General features: G+C 51.1%; 5 protein-coding genes and 1 non-coding gene across 6 annotated transcripts; 3 read left to right on the forward strand and 3 right to left on the reverse strand.

Moving 5' to 3' along the window:
* Window positions 1–129: 129 nt before the first annotated feature.
* VFPPC_14420 (annexin ANXC4) lies at window positions 130–2636 on the reverse strand (the record flags this gene model as incomplete). Its single annotated transcript, XM_018292189.1, has 2 exons — window positions 130–450; window positions 507–2636. 2 exons carry the CDS (start codon window positions 2634–2636, stop codon window positions 130–132), a joined length of 2451 nt encoding a protein of 816 aa, XP_018144110.1.
* Window positions 2637–3939: 1303 nt separating this feature from the next.
* VFPPC_08489 (hypothetical protein) lies at window positions 3940–5166 on the reverse strand (the record flags this gene model as incomplete). Its single annotated transcript, XM_018287190.1, has 1 exon — window positions 3940–5166. One exon carries the CDS (start codon window positions 5164–5166, stop codon window positions 3940–3942), a length of 1227 nt encoding a protein of 408 aa, XP_018144111.1.
* Window positions 5167–9370: 4204 nt separating this feature from the next.
* On the forward strand, window positions 9371–11201 carry VFPPC_08491 (methyltransferase type 12; the record flags this gene model as incomplete). Its single annotated transcript, XM_018287191.1, has 3 exons — window positions 9371–10409; window positions 10472–10676; window positions 10730–11201. 3 exons carry the CDS (start codon window positions 9371–9373, stop codon window positions 11199–11201), a joined length of 1716 nt encoding a protein of 571 aa, XP_018144112.1.
* Window positions 11202–12653: 1452 nt separating this feature from the next.
* Window positions 12654–13055, reverse strand: VFPPC_08492 (hypothetical protein; the record flags this gene model as incomplete). The annotated part of the gene is made up of 1 exon (XM_018287192.1): window positions 12654–13055. One exon carries the CDS (start codon window positions 13053–13055, stop codon window positions 12654–12656), a length of 402 nt encoding a protein of 133 aa, XP_018144113.1.
* Window positions 13056–14695: 1640 nt separating this feature from the next.
* VFPPC_08494 (O-methyltransferase) lies at window positions 14696–16470 on the forward strand (the record flags this gene model as incomplete). Its single annotated transcript, XM_018287193.1, has 5 exons — window positions 14696–15133; window positions 15197–15242; window positions 15299–15970; window positions 16025–16290; window positions 16354–16470. The coding sequence occupies 5 exons, from the start codon at window positions 14696–14698 to the stop codon at window positions 16468–16470; spliced, it is 1539 nt and encodes a 512-aa protein (XP_018144114.1).
* A 293-nt stretch (window positions 16471–16763) lies between these two features.
* Window positions 16764–16845, forward strand: VFPPC_17282. Its single transcript has one exon. It is a non-coding gene; the product is annotated as a tRNA-Gly (tRNA).
* Window positions 16846–16859: the final 14 nt, after the last annotated feature.

The following is a 16859-nucleotide window of genomic DNA, read 5'->3' on the forward strand; positions in this document are numbered from 1 at the left end:
AACAAACATGTATAGGTATATCAATTGAGCATAAGAAAGAGAACATCAACCGCCTAGATTGTAATTTCCGCATTCACTCATAGTCAAACCATTCTCATCAGTAAACCACAGCACCGGACAGGACACACTCTACCGAATAATTTCCACCCTCTCCACCCTCCTCACATCATCCGGCATCCTCGCAATACACAACTCCCTACAAAACTCGCCCCATTGTCCGCTCGTCCCCTCCCTCACAGCCTCCTGCAACTCCACGCCATACCGCTCCCGATACGACCTCTTCACAGCCTGCATGTGCACCGGGTCCCAGTGGAAACGGACCAATCTCGAAATAAGCAGCTCCCTCCTCAGTCCGTCCTTGCGCGACGCCGTAAGCGCATGGTTCAGCAAGAGGGCATCCCGAACGGGCTTGTTAATCACGCCGTTTAAGATATGGGCGAGCAATTCACCCTTTCGTTGCGGTTAGCACAAACTTCATGATACTTGCAGAGGGAGGGGTTACATACGACGAGATTGCCGCTCTTTTTGAGGGCTTCTCTTGCGAAATTCGTACGGTAATGGCGCTCGTATTCCTGCAGGACCAGCCTGAGGTGCGAGTCGCTTCTCTTGACGACAATGGCAATCATGGCGCTCTCTCCGCCCTTTTCGGCCTTGACTGCTTTGCGGAGATCGTCTACGTCCTGGTCTACGAGGTGATAGTCGACGGGGATTTTGCGCCCGTACGCGTCAAAGTCGTCCATTCGACGCTCGTCGAGGACCATGAGGACCGCTTTTTTGAACTTGTCCTCTTTGAGTTCCATTTTCATGCACTTGGTGAGGCTGTTGTCGTATTTCTTGTCTGTGAAGGAATCTTTAATATGCCGAATCTCGTCGTTGCTTCGACCCATGAGGGATTCGATGAGCAGCTCACGGCGCGTCTTGTCGCCTTGATACCAAAAGTTGGCCCAGTATGCTTCGGATTCCCATTTTCCAAGCGCGACGGAGTAGCAGGCCTTCATGAGATTGGGTTCTTCGTCCTTGAGACGCGCACGGATGTGTTTGGCAATGTTGACGCCTTTGCGGTCGGAGCCGGTTTTCACGATGCGCTTGTACTCGGTGCGTAGTTCCATGACTTGTTCGTGCGTGAGACTGGGGAGAATCTCGACGAGTGGGCGGGTGTCAGGTGGTCTGTCTCCCTTGAGAGCCTTGGCGAGCGTCGTGGCAATGTCTTCTGGGTCGTGGAAGCGGGCGCGGCGGGAGCGCCTTTTGCCATCTGGGCTGTCGAGGTCCGAGTTGAGGGGGGAAAGGGCTTCGATGACCTTAGGGTCGCTGCCGGGGTCTTTGGAGGCGATGAGCAGCGGCGAGGGCATCGGCGAGCAGTCTTGGTATGTTCCCTTGTATGATTCCAGAAGAGGGGAGCCTGGAGCAGCGGCGAGGGTTAGGGCGGCTGGGCGGCCAGTGTCGACAGTCAGGCTGGACATGCGAGCTGTTGGCGGTTGAGGGGACCTGTCGCGGGTGCCGCCTCGACGATCTCTCGACCGGTCTCTCTCCTTGCGGTCAGGCTCTGGTGCGAGGCTCGATGGACCGGGAGACTTGTCTCGTCGGCGGTCGCGTGATCGGTCTCTATCACGGCTACCAGGCTCAACTGTCAAGACGTTGGCTCCAGAGCTACGAGGCTCGTCCCGGTGAGACGTCTCGCGGCGAGGTTTTCTTGACTCATAGGGATCATCTGGTGGACTGGCTGGTCGTCGGCGCCGGTCGTCATCTTCCTCACGGCCATATCGTGACGATCGCTTATCGCTCACACTCACTTGAGAACCAGAAATGTAGCTACCATAGGTAGGTGGCGATTCCGGCCGCTGAATGCGGGATGGTCCCGGAGGCTTGCCGTAAGCCAAATCATCCTCATCCCGTTCCTTCTTGGACTTCCTCTCACGATCACTCTTCCTGTCCTTGTCTCGCGAGGAATACTTGTCCTCGCGCCTGCCATTGGTGTTATCATCATCATAGCGGCGACTATACTTTTGCGGGAGAAATTTGAGCTTATCGTCTGAAATGTCGTCCCGCGAGTCCCGAGAGTATTTATCTCGCGGAGGGGACGCATTTCGGATCCTTGGGTCTTCCTCTTCTCGCCCATACTTTTGAGAACGACGACTTCGCGGGTCATCGTCATAATCGTCGTCGGACCTGTTTCTCCTCTCGTACTTTGAATCCCTGGGATCAGCATAGCGCACCCGGCGGTCCTTGTCGTCGTCCCTCCTGGGCCGGTCATCGTCCGGAAACGACCCGGGTAGCTGGCTGGTGCTTTCGCGCTCCATCTTATCGCGAGAGCTACGGTAAGACGATTCCCTCGGCGGGGAGGCCGTCTTGTAAATTGGCCTAGTATCATCGTAGCTGTACAATGCATGATTTCCCGGGAGCATGGTGTCCATACCACCCTCGGGCGGGTAGGGCAATCCTCCGGGCTGGGCAGAGTCGCGATGACCCCGCGATCTGTAGCGGTCATCTAAATCATCCTCGGGATAGACATAGCTTGGCTCCCGCACATCGGCAAATTTGGTTACGCTTGAGCGCTCAGGTTCATCCCTGGGACGTCGGTCACGAGACCTTGACCTCGACCGATCCCGTCGGCGGTTGTCGTCGACGGCGAGAGACATGGGAGATGGCGGGCAATGGTGTTTTGGTGTGCCGTTGACTAAGTAAGCTGGCGTGGGATCACGGTTTCGTGAGCACAGGTGAATTGACCACCTGCTGCCAACCTAATATACCAAGACCAGAACGGCCGTTCGAGTATTGAACAAAAGAAAGAAAGACGAGTCGACGCGTCCTAGCGCCTGAAGTAGCTCTGAAGCTGACAAGAGTTCAAACCAGCCGCAAGTCACAAGGCGCATTGTATTGCCCCTCATGTGGGAGAGCTGGGCCAACCATGACGTCCATCGTCCATCGCCCAGTTTGACGATGCTGGCGCTGAACCACACTGAAACAGCTGTTGGAGCCGCCCCCGCAGCAGCTGCAGCAGCTCCAGCTCCAATAGTGGCATCATATGCGATATGCGCTGATGGCCCAATGGTCTGTGGTTTCGATGGCTGGGATTAGATGTCGAGGCCAACTGGTGCTGTCTGGTGGGCTGCTGTGGTAAATTAGTCTGTGGTCCGTTCAGTCAGTCGGGGAGCATCCAGCGTTGCCAGTGTCACCAGCCACCCGGCTGCACCGGCGCTAAGCCAGGCCCAGGGGTCAGGGGACGAGTTGATCAACGGGCCAATCAAGTCTGGTGTTTCCAGATGTCCCCAGTGAGCTTGGAGCTGTAGAAGGCTGAGCTTCTGGCCCTACAGAAGCCACTCCACAAATGGCGATATGACACGGGATATTTCTTCTGCAACAGAATTCACAGAGCTTATTGAAAATTTTCTATTTGATGCCCTCGCTCGTTCAAAGCTCCGCTGTGCTTACAGGCTGCATTGCACCTTCATGCCGCGCTTCGTTGGGCTGCTTCAATGGCTGACTCTTCCGTTCCAGTCGACACAATGTGCGTCCATCAACACCAGACCAGACCAAGCGGGGACCTTCAAAGGTTGACCGGCCATGGCGCGGGATTAGCCGTCGTCAGATTTGGCAGTTCGACAACATCTTCAAAAATGCGCCATGGCTCTTGGCTTTGGGTCAATATGCTGCACTACGCACAAAGCCAAGCCTTGCGGACTTGTCCGCTGCACTAGAAACTTGACAGAAGCAATTTTCCCTAATCTGGTCTTTGTTTCGACTCCCTGGCAAGCAAAGACGATGCAGACAAGTAGGCTGTGCAAGACACATCAGTCCGGCTCGCGTGACGATGCATCACAGTGGCAAGTTGAAGCGTGTAACAACTCAAGCTGCGAGAATATCGGCATAATAGCTGCCCAAAACTCGGGTCTAATGCTGTTATTTCTCCTTGTCCCGTCGTCATCCTCTTCCGTTTGTAATTCATTGGTCGGTCTTTGGAGCCCGTTTCCCCCGTTGAAACACATACAGAGCCTCATCCTTTCCCGCAAAGCTAGGCAATGGTAACTGCACCACCTTTGTCCAGTCCCTCTTGTCCCTCGCCATGTATTCATCCATGGTCACGCTTTTAAATCCCGTATACCCATTGCGGTTCTGTGTTCCCACAACGGCAACTGTATCACCCTCGTAGGCATCTACCAAATTACGTGTGAAGCTGCCCTCTGCGCCGCCGCCCATGCCGCCTCCCACAACTGGGTACACCAGCAAGAGCACCATGTCTTTGCCTTTGTTGTTCTGCTGCAGCCATTTGACACCGTCTGTGATGTTTGTGTCGTCTATCCACGTTACCCTCCATTCGCTCTGCATGTTGTCCACCGCGTGAACGGTCAGCCCGTACCCTCGCAGCATAAATGTCCAGTAGCCGTTTCCTGAGCCGATATCTGCAATGGGCCGGCCGTCTGCGAGGATCCGCAGGACTTGGAGAGACTCATGAGACGGCGTCACGCAGCCAAAGTGGTGCATCAAGATGGGTAGGACATGGTGACTCATGGACTTTCGTTCTGATGATGAGTTCGGCCCGCACCATTCTAGATTTCTGCAGGACCAGGCCCAGAAATCATAGTATGGATTCTGTATGGGTAGCGATTTGCACTTTGGAATGGTTAATTTTGATAGTAGAATCGGGTGAATGTACTTTTTTCCCGTGATATGGGTGGCGGTTTCGGATCGGAGCGAGCCCTTCTTTGCGTTTGTGCCAAAGTTCTTGAGGGCGGATGCTGTAGCTGTGGTTGGGCTAAAAATTGATATGTATGCTTCTATATCAGGCTGCGCAGGAGGCTCTCTCTGCATTTCGTGGTTAGTGACGGCCTCCCTGATGCTCTTCTCGCGAATTTCTATATAGTGTTGTGCTCTAGTGGAAATGAAACTCACAGCAGAGCCATTCTCGGCTCTATACCACGCATGTAACCCGTTGTCACCACCACAATTGACCACATGCTGGACCTCAGCCAGCTTTACCGACGCGATGGCATGGTATGTATAGCTGTCAGGCTCAGGCAGACCTAGGAGTACGCGGCTTGCCTGGTACAAGTCGTTCTTGGAGAGCAAATTTCGCGTTTGATCTAGTCGAGCTGTGTCTTTGATGATCTCGTCTGGCTTAAATGCAGGATTGCCCACGCATCGTGCTGGGACTTTTGACGGTCGAGACATGAGCTCGGTCTTCCCTGTGTGGTGGATGTGAATCGCTGGGCTGTAGTTGATGAGTCGAAGATGACGCCCACCATTCTCGTAGCCTCTCTTGAGGCGACATCATGTGTGCCTTGGTGGGGATGAGGTCGATGGTGGAGGACCCAAGCATAAGCTCAACACCATACAAGGAGCTCGTCAAGCAATGCCACAGTCTCGCATCAGCCTCGCAGTCGCACCAAATCATTTCTAATGTATAGCTGAGCTTCCGAATTGAACACATGTGAATTAACAGGACATTTTGTCAGGCCCAAAAGAGTGATCATGAACAACAACAACATTTGAACCATCACCAATAGGGTAGCAGTGCACATCCCTGACAATACTAAGATGGCGTGGAGCAGCCAGAGCACTGTCTGTCCGACCAAGGTAAGCCCTCCAAACGCCTGCTGCGCTGGGAAGAGTAAACGGCCACTCGAGGGCAGAAACAGGTCTGGGATCCAAATGGAACCAGCAAACCGTAATGACGCAACTGTTCTGTATTTCTGCAGGTCAGATACTCGGGGAAAAGAATCGTGTCACCTCGTAGCCTGATGCGCAAGGGGTCGTGGTTACACGTCGTCGCATGAAGCAATTTTCGGGTGCTACAAATGTGCCAACAATCCTGTGCCGCAGTCCACAGACCAAATCAGACCACCAGAGACGATCTTCCGATGATGCTCGGCGCAAAGTAAGCAACCAAAAGCGAGATGTCGTGCGCAACTTTGGGCATGTTCCGCAGAAGGCAATCAGAAGGTGATACTTTTGCAGCCAGCTTGTTTTGACAGTAGAGACATTTCTCTCAAAAATGCTGAGGGCGGCGGAAACTGTGGACGAACATGTGCACAGGCACCTTGACAAATCTGTCATGCTCTTTGCCCAAGCTCCAACAGTGATGGGATTATGCGAGGTACCACATAATACCAATTTATTAGACGAGGCGATTCATAGGTGTGCTCCGTACACGGTAGTCTTGGCAGCTGTGAGAAAGCGTCAAGCAACTTTAGAAGTGTGGTGCCTGATAATAATAGGGATGCAGCATCTACCAATCTACAGAGCCCACGGTCAAGAGGAAAGCACGGCCTTGTTTTTTTTTTCTTTACCCCCGAATTCCATCGGTGAGATGTTATCAAATTGGTTGACTTGTCACTTTTGCCAGGGTCGCCAGGCCTTACAAATCGTCGCCTTGTCCACGGAGCGCACACAGCACCACAGTCGATAGATTCAGAGATGGGGGTTACCATCAACCTATACAGAGTATTGCAGTTGGAGTCATCAAAAACATTGAAATACTGTCAACACAAACTGCATTCAATGTTGCACATGCAGGCGATTACTTTTTGAGGTCTTGTTCCTTCCAAAACTCCCATGGGTGTAACTCGTAATGTCGTACGGCAGGAGCCCACCAGCGAAAAGCATCATCTTGGAATACGGATAGGAAGGACATCAAATGGAGTTGAGGGACGAGACATATTTCGCTAAAGATACCAGTTGACATGTACCAGACATGGGACCAGTTGGCCTCACAATGCGCAACATTGAACTCTGTTGGCACGCTGCCATTTGTTGGAGTGTCTAGCGTTCTTGGCTGTGGCGAGATGCACTCACCCTCCACCTGCGATTGATGGTGGCATTGTTGTGCAGCAGAAAACCTTACAATCAACTGTCCAACTTGTATGGTGGGCTATTGTGTCTGGGTGATTATATTTTGTCAAGTGCGATTTGGTGCAAAGGTGAATGTCTAAGAGGTGTGGAGGCTAGCCACTTGAGCAGACATTGAAGAGAGACGGCCAACACTAATGAATGGTACCGCAAATGGACCGCAATACCGCGTAACATGTCAAAAATTATACTCCTATATTGTGGTGGAGTGGTTGGTCTTGTATGCATGGGACGTGATCTATCAGTACTCAACGGGGTGTACCTCTTGACCATTCCAATCATCGGAGAAATTTCTTCAGCTGCCCGTGTGTTCGGCAGGCCGCCGGGACTGGAGATTTCATTTACACCAGACTCTTGCTCTCTCCTTTCCCCATCGTGGAGCGGGGAAGCAATCAATGGATCACCAGCACAGAGCCAGTTCATCTTTAGTTGCATTAGCCTATGGCGAGTATATTGGTATGGGCTCAATATAGAGCCGCCATCAAAGAAGTGATCGTGCAGCTGGCAAATGCTGAAAGGCGGCTGAGATCGGCATGCAAATAGAAAAGGCCCCATGCAGATAGACGCCTTGGTGAACGTGGGATGTATTCTTGCAGCGTCACAGAGAGAGGTGATCGCTCTCACAGGCCCCAGCCATCACCAACCCAAGACCGCATTGAGCCAAAGCCTCCAGGTTCGCGAATTTGAACCAAACTCGTAGTTGACATTGCTTCATGTAGCCACCAGCAGTGGCCTGTGGCCTCCCTTGCTCAACATTGAGGTGGACAGGGAAGCCCGCCCAGACTGGAACCAGTGACTGGGCACTGGGAGCTAGCCATGCAGCTAGGGAAGTAAAATCCTGTCTGCATGGTGCATTTCCCGCTTCCAGGGATCAGGGGCGGCACAGATTGCTGGAATTTGCGCCAGCCTTTTTGACATGGATGAACTTGAATCGATTGAGGCGGCCAGCTTGGCTGAAAAGTCGCTGTAAGGAGCGACACATTGGCTGCAATGTTCATTGATCTGCTGGAAACAATCATGATTGATCAACAGCTAGCGTTTGGGGTTCCAGTAAGAACAGCACCCTAAATGTCAAAAGCCACTTGACCGAAGAGTAGCAAACTCCAAATCAAACGTTTGAACTCTCAGATCGTCTGGTGGCCATCCATCTGCCAAGGCGTTCGCCTCAACAGTGCGGCTCCGCGGCCGGGCCCAACGTTGAAACACCGAATCGTTGTCGATTTTATCTTGAGAACTACCTGGGTTTAGAAATTGATCCATAGATAATTAAATAACCACATGCATTCTTTCTCGAATCTGGGTCATTGGACCAGATCCCAATCACGACTCGGAATATTTCTTCTCTCAATTCACTTCTTCTCTCCCTCTCAATACATGCCTGGTGTTCACGGTGGCACACCTTGTTGCTGCAGAGGAACAACTAGTCTGGCGCTATTTAACCCAATCTGGATGGCTTCCATCCATCCATCCATCCATCCATCGGACTTGTGTCTAGGCCAGTTTGACTACCGGACCAGCAAACCACAAACAACCAGCCAGCCACCGGCCACCAGACATCATCCCTCTTGGACCCTGTCTCTATCCCGACACTGTGACTCTCTGGTCCAAGTCCAATATTGACCGGCTCAGCGCCCGCGCTTTCCTTTGCCCGGATTCCAGTCTGGTATTGTCACATCTTCAACGCGAGACGAGACGGACGGCTTGGACCCCAGCTAGATCTTGCTTCACCTGCAATCTCTTCATCCCAACGGCATCGATATCTTCTCGGTTGCGGATTTCTTGTGCCTCCTTCTCTTTCCAACCTGCACGACCCTTCGCTCCTGCCAACCCTGGTACTCTGAGATCGCTCAACATACCCTCCATTACCAAGGATCCAGGACCCAGCCCAGGACCCAAGCAAGCAGCCTTGTGTCTCCTCAACCAAGCGACTTCATATTGCATCATACTTTACGCTCTCGAACCCTTTTCGCAACCCTGGTCCACTGATTTCTTCGCTCTGTTCCCTGACTCTATCTGCTCGTCACACAAACATTGACTGCTCGTGGCATCCCGATTTCGACTCGGCGAAAAAATCGCATTGCCGTGCGAGAACAATCCATTGGCGTCGATGCTGTTGGTCATTTCTTGACTGCTTTGGACACCCAATTTGTTCGTCATTGCCTCGAAGATCCGACTTGGTCGCTGCACGTTAACCTCTGTGCTTTGGGTATCAGCGTGCATCTTGTCGGGTCCAAGTTCTTCCCCAGCTGCTTGCTTCCGTGTTACAAGTACGTTTATAAGGTCAAGTAATCGACAACTCGACGCAACGATCTCCACGACATCCGGCCAAGCAAAGACTGCGACTTACCTCAGCCCTGGAATACCCAAGGATTACTTCCCTGAAATCGTAACTTGAACTCGAACTGAATTCATAAACGGAAATTCTGCTAGTTCTGCAATTGACTCGGCCGATCTTTGCACACAACGTACTGTGTGACAGTATAGAGACGCAGCTACGTCGTCCTTACCTCCGTCCTAATGCCCAACCATGGACCAACATCACCATTCCCAGCACGAGCAAAACAGCTCCCTTCCGGAAGAGCGATTTAAAGGGAGTCATCCTCATCTTGAAGATGCTCCCTCTCCACTAGGTGCTTCTTCAATATCAGGACAAGAACACCCCCAACAACATTCTCGGGAGGATGAAGCCCAACTTCATCAGCAATCATTGACAGGACAGTCATCTGACAATCCTACGATTGCCAAATCCAATGAATTTTGCGTCAGCGAGGGTCAAGGTAATGCTGGAAAGAACTTTTCCACTCCAGATGCCGTAACCACCCCAGAAATCATCACCGATGGTGGCGGTCAACACAAACAGGCAGATTCGAGACATGCGTCGTCAACTACACAATTGGCCGTTGACAAAACATCGCCTATTATCAATACTACCCAAGGGCCTGACCTGGTCCAAACACCCCTCGTTGTACCGTCAACCTCGGCACTAGAGCCGAACATGGCGAAATCGAATTCCGCTCAACAAGAGTCTTCTTCAAAGGACGGACCCGAGCCGCGGACCGAACATATTGGCGAGGTGTGTTATTCGGAGGGACAGACCGTATCTCCATCACACGGCCACGACAGGCCAGACTCAATACTCTCTTCACCCCTGACACATCCAAATGGAGTCTCAATATTTCCTCATTTGTCGACCACAGAACAGGATGCGCTTGCTCAAGAGGCTTATACACAGGCGGAAGAATCCATCATTGCGGACAGTTTCACCGGCAGCGACGTACGCGATGGGGAGACTGATGGAGGTTACGATAGCGAAGGTTTCAGTTCAGCAAGCACCTCCGCGGAGTCTTCAGTGCGAGACTATATGTACGAAAACGGGCGGCGTTATCACCGATTCAGAGAAGGCACGTACAATTTTCCCAACGACGATGTTGAACAAGAACGAGAAGACATGAAACATGCAATGGTCAAGTTGCTATGTAGCCAGAAGTTACATTTTGCTCCAATCGGGAACAACCCACAGGAGGTGCTGGATCTTGGCACTGGTACAGGCATCTGGGCCATAGAGAGTAAGTTGCCCGGCTCCGAAGGCGGAACAGATGCTAACCTATCTGCCTTTGTTTTGTCGTAGTGGGCGACCAGTTCCCGAGTGCACACATTCTCGGCATCGATCTTTCACCCATTCAACCAGATTGGCTCCCACCAAATGTCCGATTTATGGTTGACGATATGGAATCGCCATGGTTGCACCCCAGAAACCACTTCGATTACATACACTCTCGTCACACAGTCATGGCAGTCAAACAGTGGGACCGGTTATATAGGAGAGCCTTCGAGTGAGTTGCACTTCACCCCGAATTGTGGGAAAGTACACTGACCAGCGTCATAGGCATACGAAACCTGGTGGGTGGATGGAAATGCAGGAAATCCATCACCGGCCTCGCAGCGCCAACTTGGAGGGTGTTATATCCCCTGACCACCCGGTGGCTAAATTTTGGAGATTGGTCACCGAAGGCCTGGCAGCTCTCGGCGTTGACCTAGACATATCTTCGGGCGGTGTTCTAGCTGGGAGGATGCAAGAGGCCGGCTTCACGAACGTGACGGAGCGAGTTTTTCACGTTCCCATCGGCACGTGGCCAAAGAACAAGGTTCTCAAGACGGTGGGTTTGTACTGGCGTACTATTCTTCTTGATGGCTTGCAGGCCATAGCTCTGGGGCCACTTACGCGAGGGTTGCATTGGAGTCGAGAAGAGGTGGAATTATTCCTTATGGACGTAAGGCGAGCGTATCATGACAATGCTGCGCTCATGTACATGCCGCTACACGTCATTTACGCACAGAAGCCAACGACTTCTTACTAAAAGACAGCATCTCCCGTCCGATGTGACATCTCGAAGCGATTGGCTAAGAGATTTCGGGGCTCTTCCCCCATTCACTCATGTTTCTCATTGTCACCGTGTCATGAGTTGATTTCCAAAATTACTACGTTCTGATGGCGTCTAGGTTCTTGTAGGCTGATGGTCCAGGATGGGCGGGCTTCATAAAGATTTGTTTCAATACCATGATGGTGGATATTTGGGTTCCATTGAACCAGCAAAACATTGGCGAATTTTGCTTCAGAGTATATCGAAGTTAGTACGAATGGAAAACTCTCATGAGATGTTTAGCTGGGGACAAGGCTTCCTGTCAAAGAGATATGGATGAACTGTCACCTTTTGTAGATCAGTTGACTGAGCCGTTTTGATAAATCAGAATGTTGCCATTTGTGGCCATTGCTTTGTAGTGACGTAATGCTCAGCACCATAAAAGGATCAATCAGATCGCAATGCCGAGCTTCCGTAAGGATGCGCACGCAGCACACGGCGAGTCTCCCTGCGATGTGAATCCTGACACAATTCATGACAAAGTATTTGGAGGTGATGCATTCTCCTTTGGATATGGCCACTCATAGCAAACCCTGTTTACTGCATGTTGGGCCATTGCAACCATTGGAGGGTTGCATGTCCGTCTTGGTTGGTTGCTGTCTGGTTCGCTTTGCAAAGTTCTCTTTTCGTCCTGGAATTGCTTTTCCTAATAAGTCCATGGGTGACAGCACATGGAAGACATGGGGTATTCCAGTCATGATGCAAATGAGCTCTTGCAGATCACTGCGTTTGGTCTCCCTTGCAGATGCCAAAATGGGACAAGCTTGGCACCAAAAGTTACGGCAAATTCCTGGTGCAACACCATGGGCCTGTCCTGGGTGCCGGCTGGGGCACTGTCTCTGGATTTGGGTTTGATTCCTTCCGTTTTGTTGGCAAATTTGCCAATCTTGAACCCTTTCTGAATTTGGGTTGCGGCATTTGCAATGCTACCTTCAAGAGACACCAATCGACACCGTGCCCAGCCTGTGTGTTGGGCATAGGCCCGGTAACATGTCTGGCAGCCAGCAGGATTCTTCCCTGGGATTGTCTCTTGTGGCCGCCTTTTTTGGGATGATACGCCTTATCGATATGGTCGAGGCGACCGAACAAACCAGACACCCAATGCTTCAAAAAGCACACGGCCCGGAAGAATAACTGGGATGACTGGAAACACGAAATCGCCTGTTGTTCGACGAGTGCACATACATATGACCTATCATTGCGTCAACTTGCATTGATGAGAGCAAAAGATGTGGTCCCAATTTCAATCCTGGACGCCGCCAAATTCGCTGGGATGCGGGCCGTGCCATTGCTGGATCTGTTTTCTCGTAATATATCCGTTGTTGTTTCAGACATGGAAGACATTCTAAAAAGGAAACGTGGGAGCGAAATTGAACCGCAGCAAATATATTATGCTGGAGTGAAGGGTCTGGTGGCACTTGCGTTGGCTATTCCGGCCGATTTGTTCATGTCTGGTGTCTGGTCTGCGACAAGCACGATTTGAGGCGGCTTTAGGTGGCGGCGGGCGTCGACATGACGCCTTTCAGTGCTGGGGTTCTGCCATGTCACCAGCGATTCCCAAGCAACGGTGAAGAAAACACAGACCAAGTACGGAGTACTCCGTATGTATGTAGTTTGTAGTGTATGATTTTGGAGTAAAGGGTCTCCTAGTCTGTTGAAGAGGCGCTCTACCCAGGCTAGGTATGCAGTAATAAATAGTATCCGGCGATGTGGCCCGACTGGGTGTTTGATCATGACCAGCCACAGATTCAACAAGCAGTTCCACCAGACGGCTCCAAAACCACCAGACATGCACCAGACCTGACCAGTTGACATTAACCATGGTCACCGGATGAGCCCGCTTGGCCCTGCAACCTGGTAACATCAAGGCACCAGATGTTCTTCTGGGCGGTACGCCCCCTCTTTTAGCGTCAACGTATCACTAGGATCCAAGCTAGCGGCGCCGGCTGGTGTCTTCTAGCTTGAGCTTCACCGGACAGTCCCAACACACCAACTACATATGTACCTACCTCGGTAGGTAGGGGGTCATAGTGGTCTCTGGTGTGCTCGGCTTGGTCAAGTCTGGCTGATTCCATGTTCGTTTAAAGATGATGAGCGATTGGGTTCAAGTGCTGCACGCCCCTGAACAATAAATTTACCGGCTATTGTTTATCGTGCTCTTTGTGAGCATGTATCTGGTGGGTGTTAGGATGCCAGGCTGGAGAACTCGCTGCTTGGCACTTCGTTGAGACCGTTTCGCGGGCAGCAGGGCCATCCCCATCCTCGTGGTCCGGTGGTCCCTGTGAAGTAGCAAAGCTATTAATTCTGGTGCATCCCTTTTCATCCATAGCTAACCTGCCTTGCTGTGTGGTGTACTCTTGACTCACGGTTTGATCAATTGACGACGGCTGTTGCACTGAGCACAGTCGAATACGTTCGTGATTGCAATCCGGCGATGAAATTACCTGCAAAGACTTGACAGCATCGAAACGTTGAACAGTCTGCCAATTGACTTACTTCAGTCAATACCAAACGACTTGCACTGCTGGCCACCTGATTTCGCTGAGGGACAGGAGGGAAGGCAACATTGAACTGGCACAGCGTCACTCTTGCCCATTTGTTCAAAATTGTCAATTGGAATTGACAGCAGGAAGGCGCAAGCAAGACCCATTGCGCGGGACAAACAATCGCACCAAACAGCAACCTACTTGACAACTTTGGAAGGTAAGTAACCTCAGCTATTTGATCTCCAGTCATCCGTTGCACATCAAAATTGGCCCATCATGCCGCTATATTCCCGCCCTCAAACCCCAGTGCCGCTTTCCTGCCTTTCTCATGCCACCAGACAACGTTCTGTGACCTTGGTCTTTGTCGGCTCGCTTCACCGTTCGGGCGAATCCACGTGGGAGAACCATCTCGCCGGGTCGCACCACCTCCAGTCCACTCTCTTTCGCCGCATTCTGTGCTACGATGGTGACCAACAAGGGGTCATTTCTCGACCCGACAGCCTGGTTCGGCCCCAAAGATTCTCGTTCGGTCAGACCCAACGTCAGCCGAATTCTCAAATCTGGATTGGGCCGCACTGAAGCTGGCCGCGGACAGACAAGTGACTCAAGCTGGCAACGCAACAGCACCAATTTGTGCTTTGCAACGCCTTTTGTGCGGTTTCCAATCCAGTGCCGATGTTTTGTAGCACCAAACAAGTTTTTTGATCAACTACAGGTGTTGCGTGAGTCGTGCCGCAGGTCCACGGACCGTTATGCATATGTGGCTGCGGAATATGTCTGCTTGTGGTGATGTTTGCGCTGCTGTTTATACACGCGACTTCTCCGACTCGTCAATTTCCCCTTTGAGACAAGAATTTATAATAACATTCATTTTGGTGTATTGCTAGATTTATCTACATTTATTCCGCATGGTTGCGTTATTGTAACTCGACATATATATACACCATGGCAAAGTTCAAGGTGCCAACTTGGTTGCAGTCCAGTCAGGCAGGTACAAACACGACGGCCGACGCGGAGAAGGAAAAGAAGAAGCAAAACAGACGCTCATTTAGCGGTTTTGCCCATCATACCCGGGCAAAACAAGAAATGCCAACGATACAAAAACCCGCGGCTATTCCCGAAGACCCGAAGACTGAAGCCAAGGCAGAAGCATCTCGACTCATAGCTTTGGCAAAAAAGATTACTGCAGAAGCTGAAAAACTGGAAGAATATTTAAAAGAAAACGATTTGCCGCAGCCTGGGTTTGGTGTCGATGCCCCGGGTGACTTTCCAAATCTGCCATCCGAAATACAAAAGAGCCGTCAAGAAATTGTGTACGCGACGCATGAACTGGGGAATCTTGTTAGAGGACCACGAGAGAGTGTACGATGGGGCGTTTGGAGTGTAGGTCATGTCGAACCTGGTCCCTCTGATTCGAACGTGTCACGTTGGCTAATTGATTCCTAGTTTCTGGACACCCTCTCTCTTCAGATCATCAACAACTATGGCATAGGTAAGCCTTGCGATGGAGAACAACCGGCGTTGTTCCTAGGAACTAACCTCTCTCAGCTCAACTCGTGCCGCTTGACAAGCCCATTTCACTTTCAGAACTCGAGACCAAGACCAGCCTAGATTCCACAAACTTGGCGCGAATCCTCCGGCATGCCATGACAAACTGCATATTCTGTGAGCCCCAGCCAGGGCTGATTGCCCATACCGCGGCATCACGCAAGTTGGCTGAGGATCATGCACTACAAGACTGGGTGGGATTTAATTCCGAGGATATCTTCCCCTCCGCTGCAAACGTTCTCAAGTCTCTCAAAGAGCATCCCGCAGCCACATCTCTCACGACCACTGGATTCAACTTTGCCTTTGACACTGTGGATAAGGAGCCAATGTTTGTAACATTTGGCAAAGATCCAGTACGCGCAAAGCGCATGGGGGGTGCAATGGCAAGTTTGACGGGAGGTGAGGGATATGAAGTCAGCCACTTTGTCGATAATTACGATTTCTCCCAGGAAGATGAGCGAGGAGGTACCTTTGTCGACATCGGAGGCAGCCATGGATTTGTGTCTGTGGACCTGGCCAAGAAGTGGAAAAACATGAAGTTTATTGTTCAAGATCTGCCAAAGACAGTCGGCAGCGCGCCGTCGCCAATCTCTGAGGACGAATCGGTTGCGTCTCGAGTTCAACTTGAGGCGCACGACTTTTTCAAAGAGCAGCCGGTAAAGGATGCCGATGGTATGTTGGACGCTTTCTGAACCTATCAAACTCCCAAGACTAATCCCAACGTAGTGTACTACTTCCGATGGATCATACATAATTACTCAACCCCCTATGCTGTCAAACTCCTCAAGAATCTCGTACCGGCCCTCAAGCCCGGAGCACGCATCGTCATCAACGACCACTGTTTGCGAGAGGCCGGCTCAGAAAACCCCTGGGACGAGAAACTCATGCGAAGCATGGACATGATTATGTTGACCTTGCTGAATGCCCAAGAACGTGAGGAACAAGAGTTCAAAGCATTGTTCAAGGCTGCCGATGAACGCTTCTCTTTCAAGGTAAGTTGTGCTTGATAACCGGTCATTTCAACAGTCGAATGCCATGTACTCACTTATTGATAGGGTGTCACACGTACTCCAGGTTGCAGAATGAGCGTCATCGAAGCCGTTTGGGAGCCAGAACAGGTTACAGTCAATGGAACGTCTGCACAAGCCGGCCCAGCTGAAGGTACGGAGTGATCTTGGTCGCTTAGTATAGCTTTGGCGACAATAAAAGGATGAAGTGTAATAAGTACATTGTGTTATTTGTACGGGTCAATCTCAACTATAACTGTAATGGAAGCCATGTTACTTTGAGATAGTATAGCAAAATAAAGATGGATGCTCATTTAAGTTCAAACGCTATGGCATGATATCCCCAGGCTTTGATGGGTAAGTACCACAAAAACTTTTATGTATGTTGTTGATATAGGCTTGATAATTAAAAATATCACGTCATCTTTCATCAATCGGATCCAGCAGATTCGGAACCAGCGTAATTGGTTTAGTGGTAAAATTCTCCGTTGCCATCCGAGCAACGTCGGGGAGCCCTGGGTTCGATTCCCAGATTACGCATTCTTTTTTTTGCC

The sequence above is a fragment of the Pochonia chlamydosporia genome, chromosome 4, assembly GCF_001653235.2.
Source record: "Pochonia chlamydosporia 170 chromosome 4, whole genome shotgun sequence".
NCBI lineage: Eukaryota > Fungi > Ascomycota > Sordariomycetes > Hypocreales > Clavicipitaceae > Pochonia > Pochonia chlamydosporia.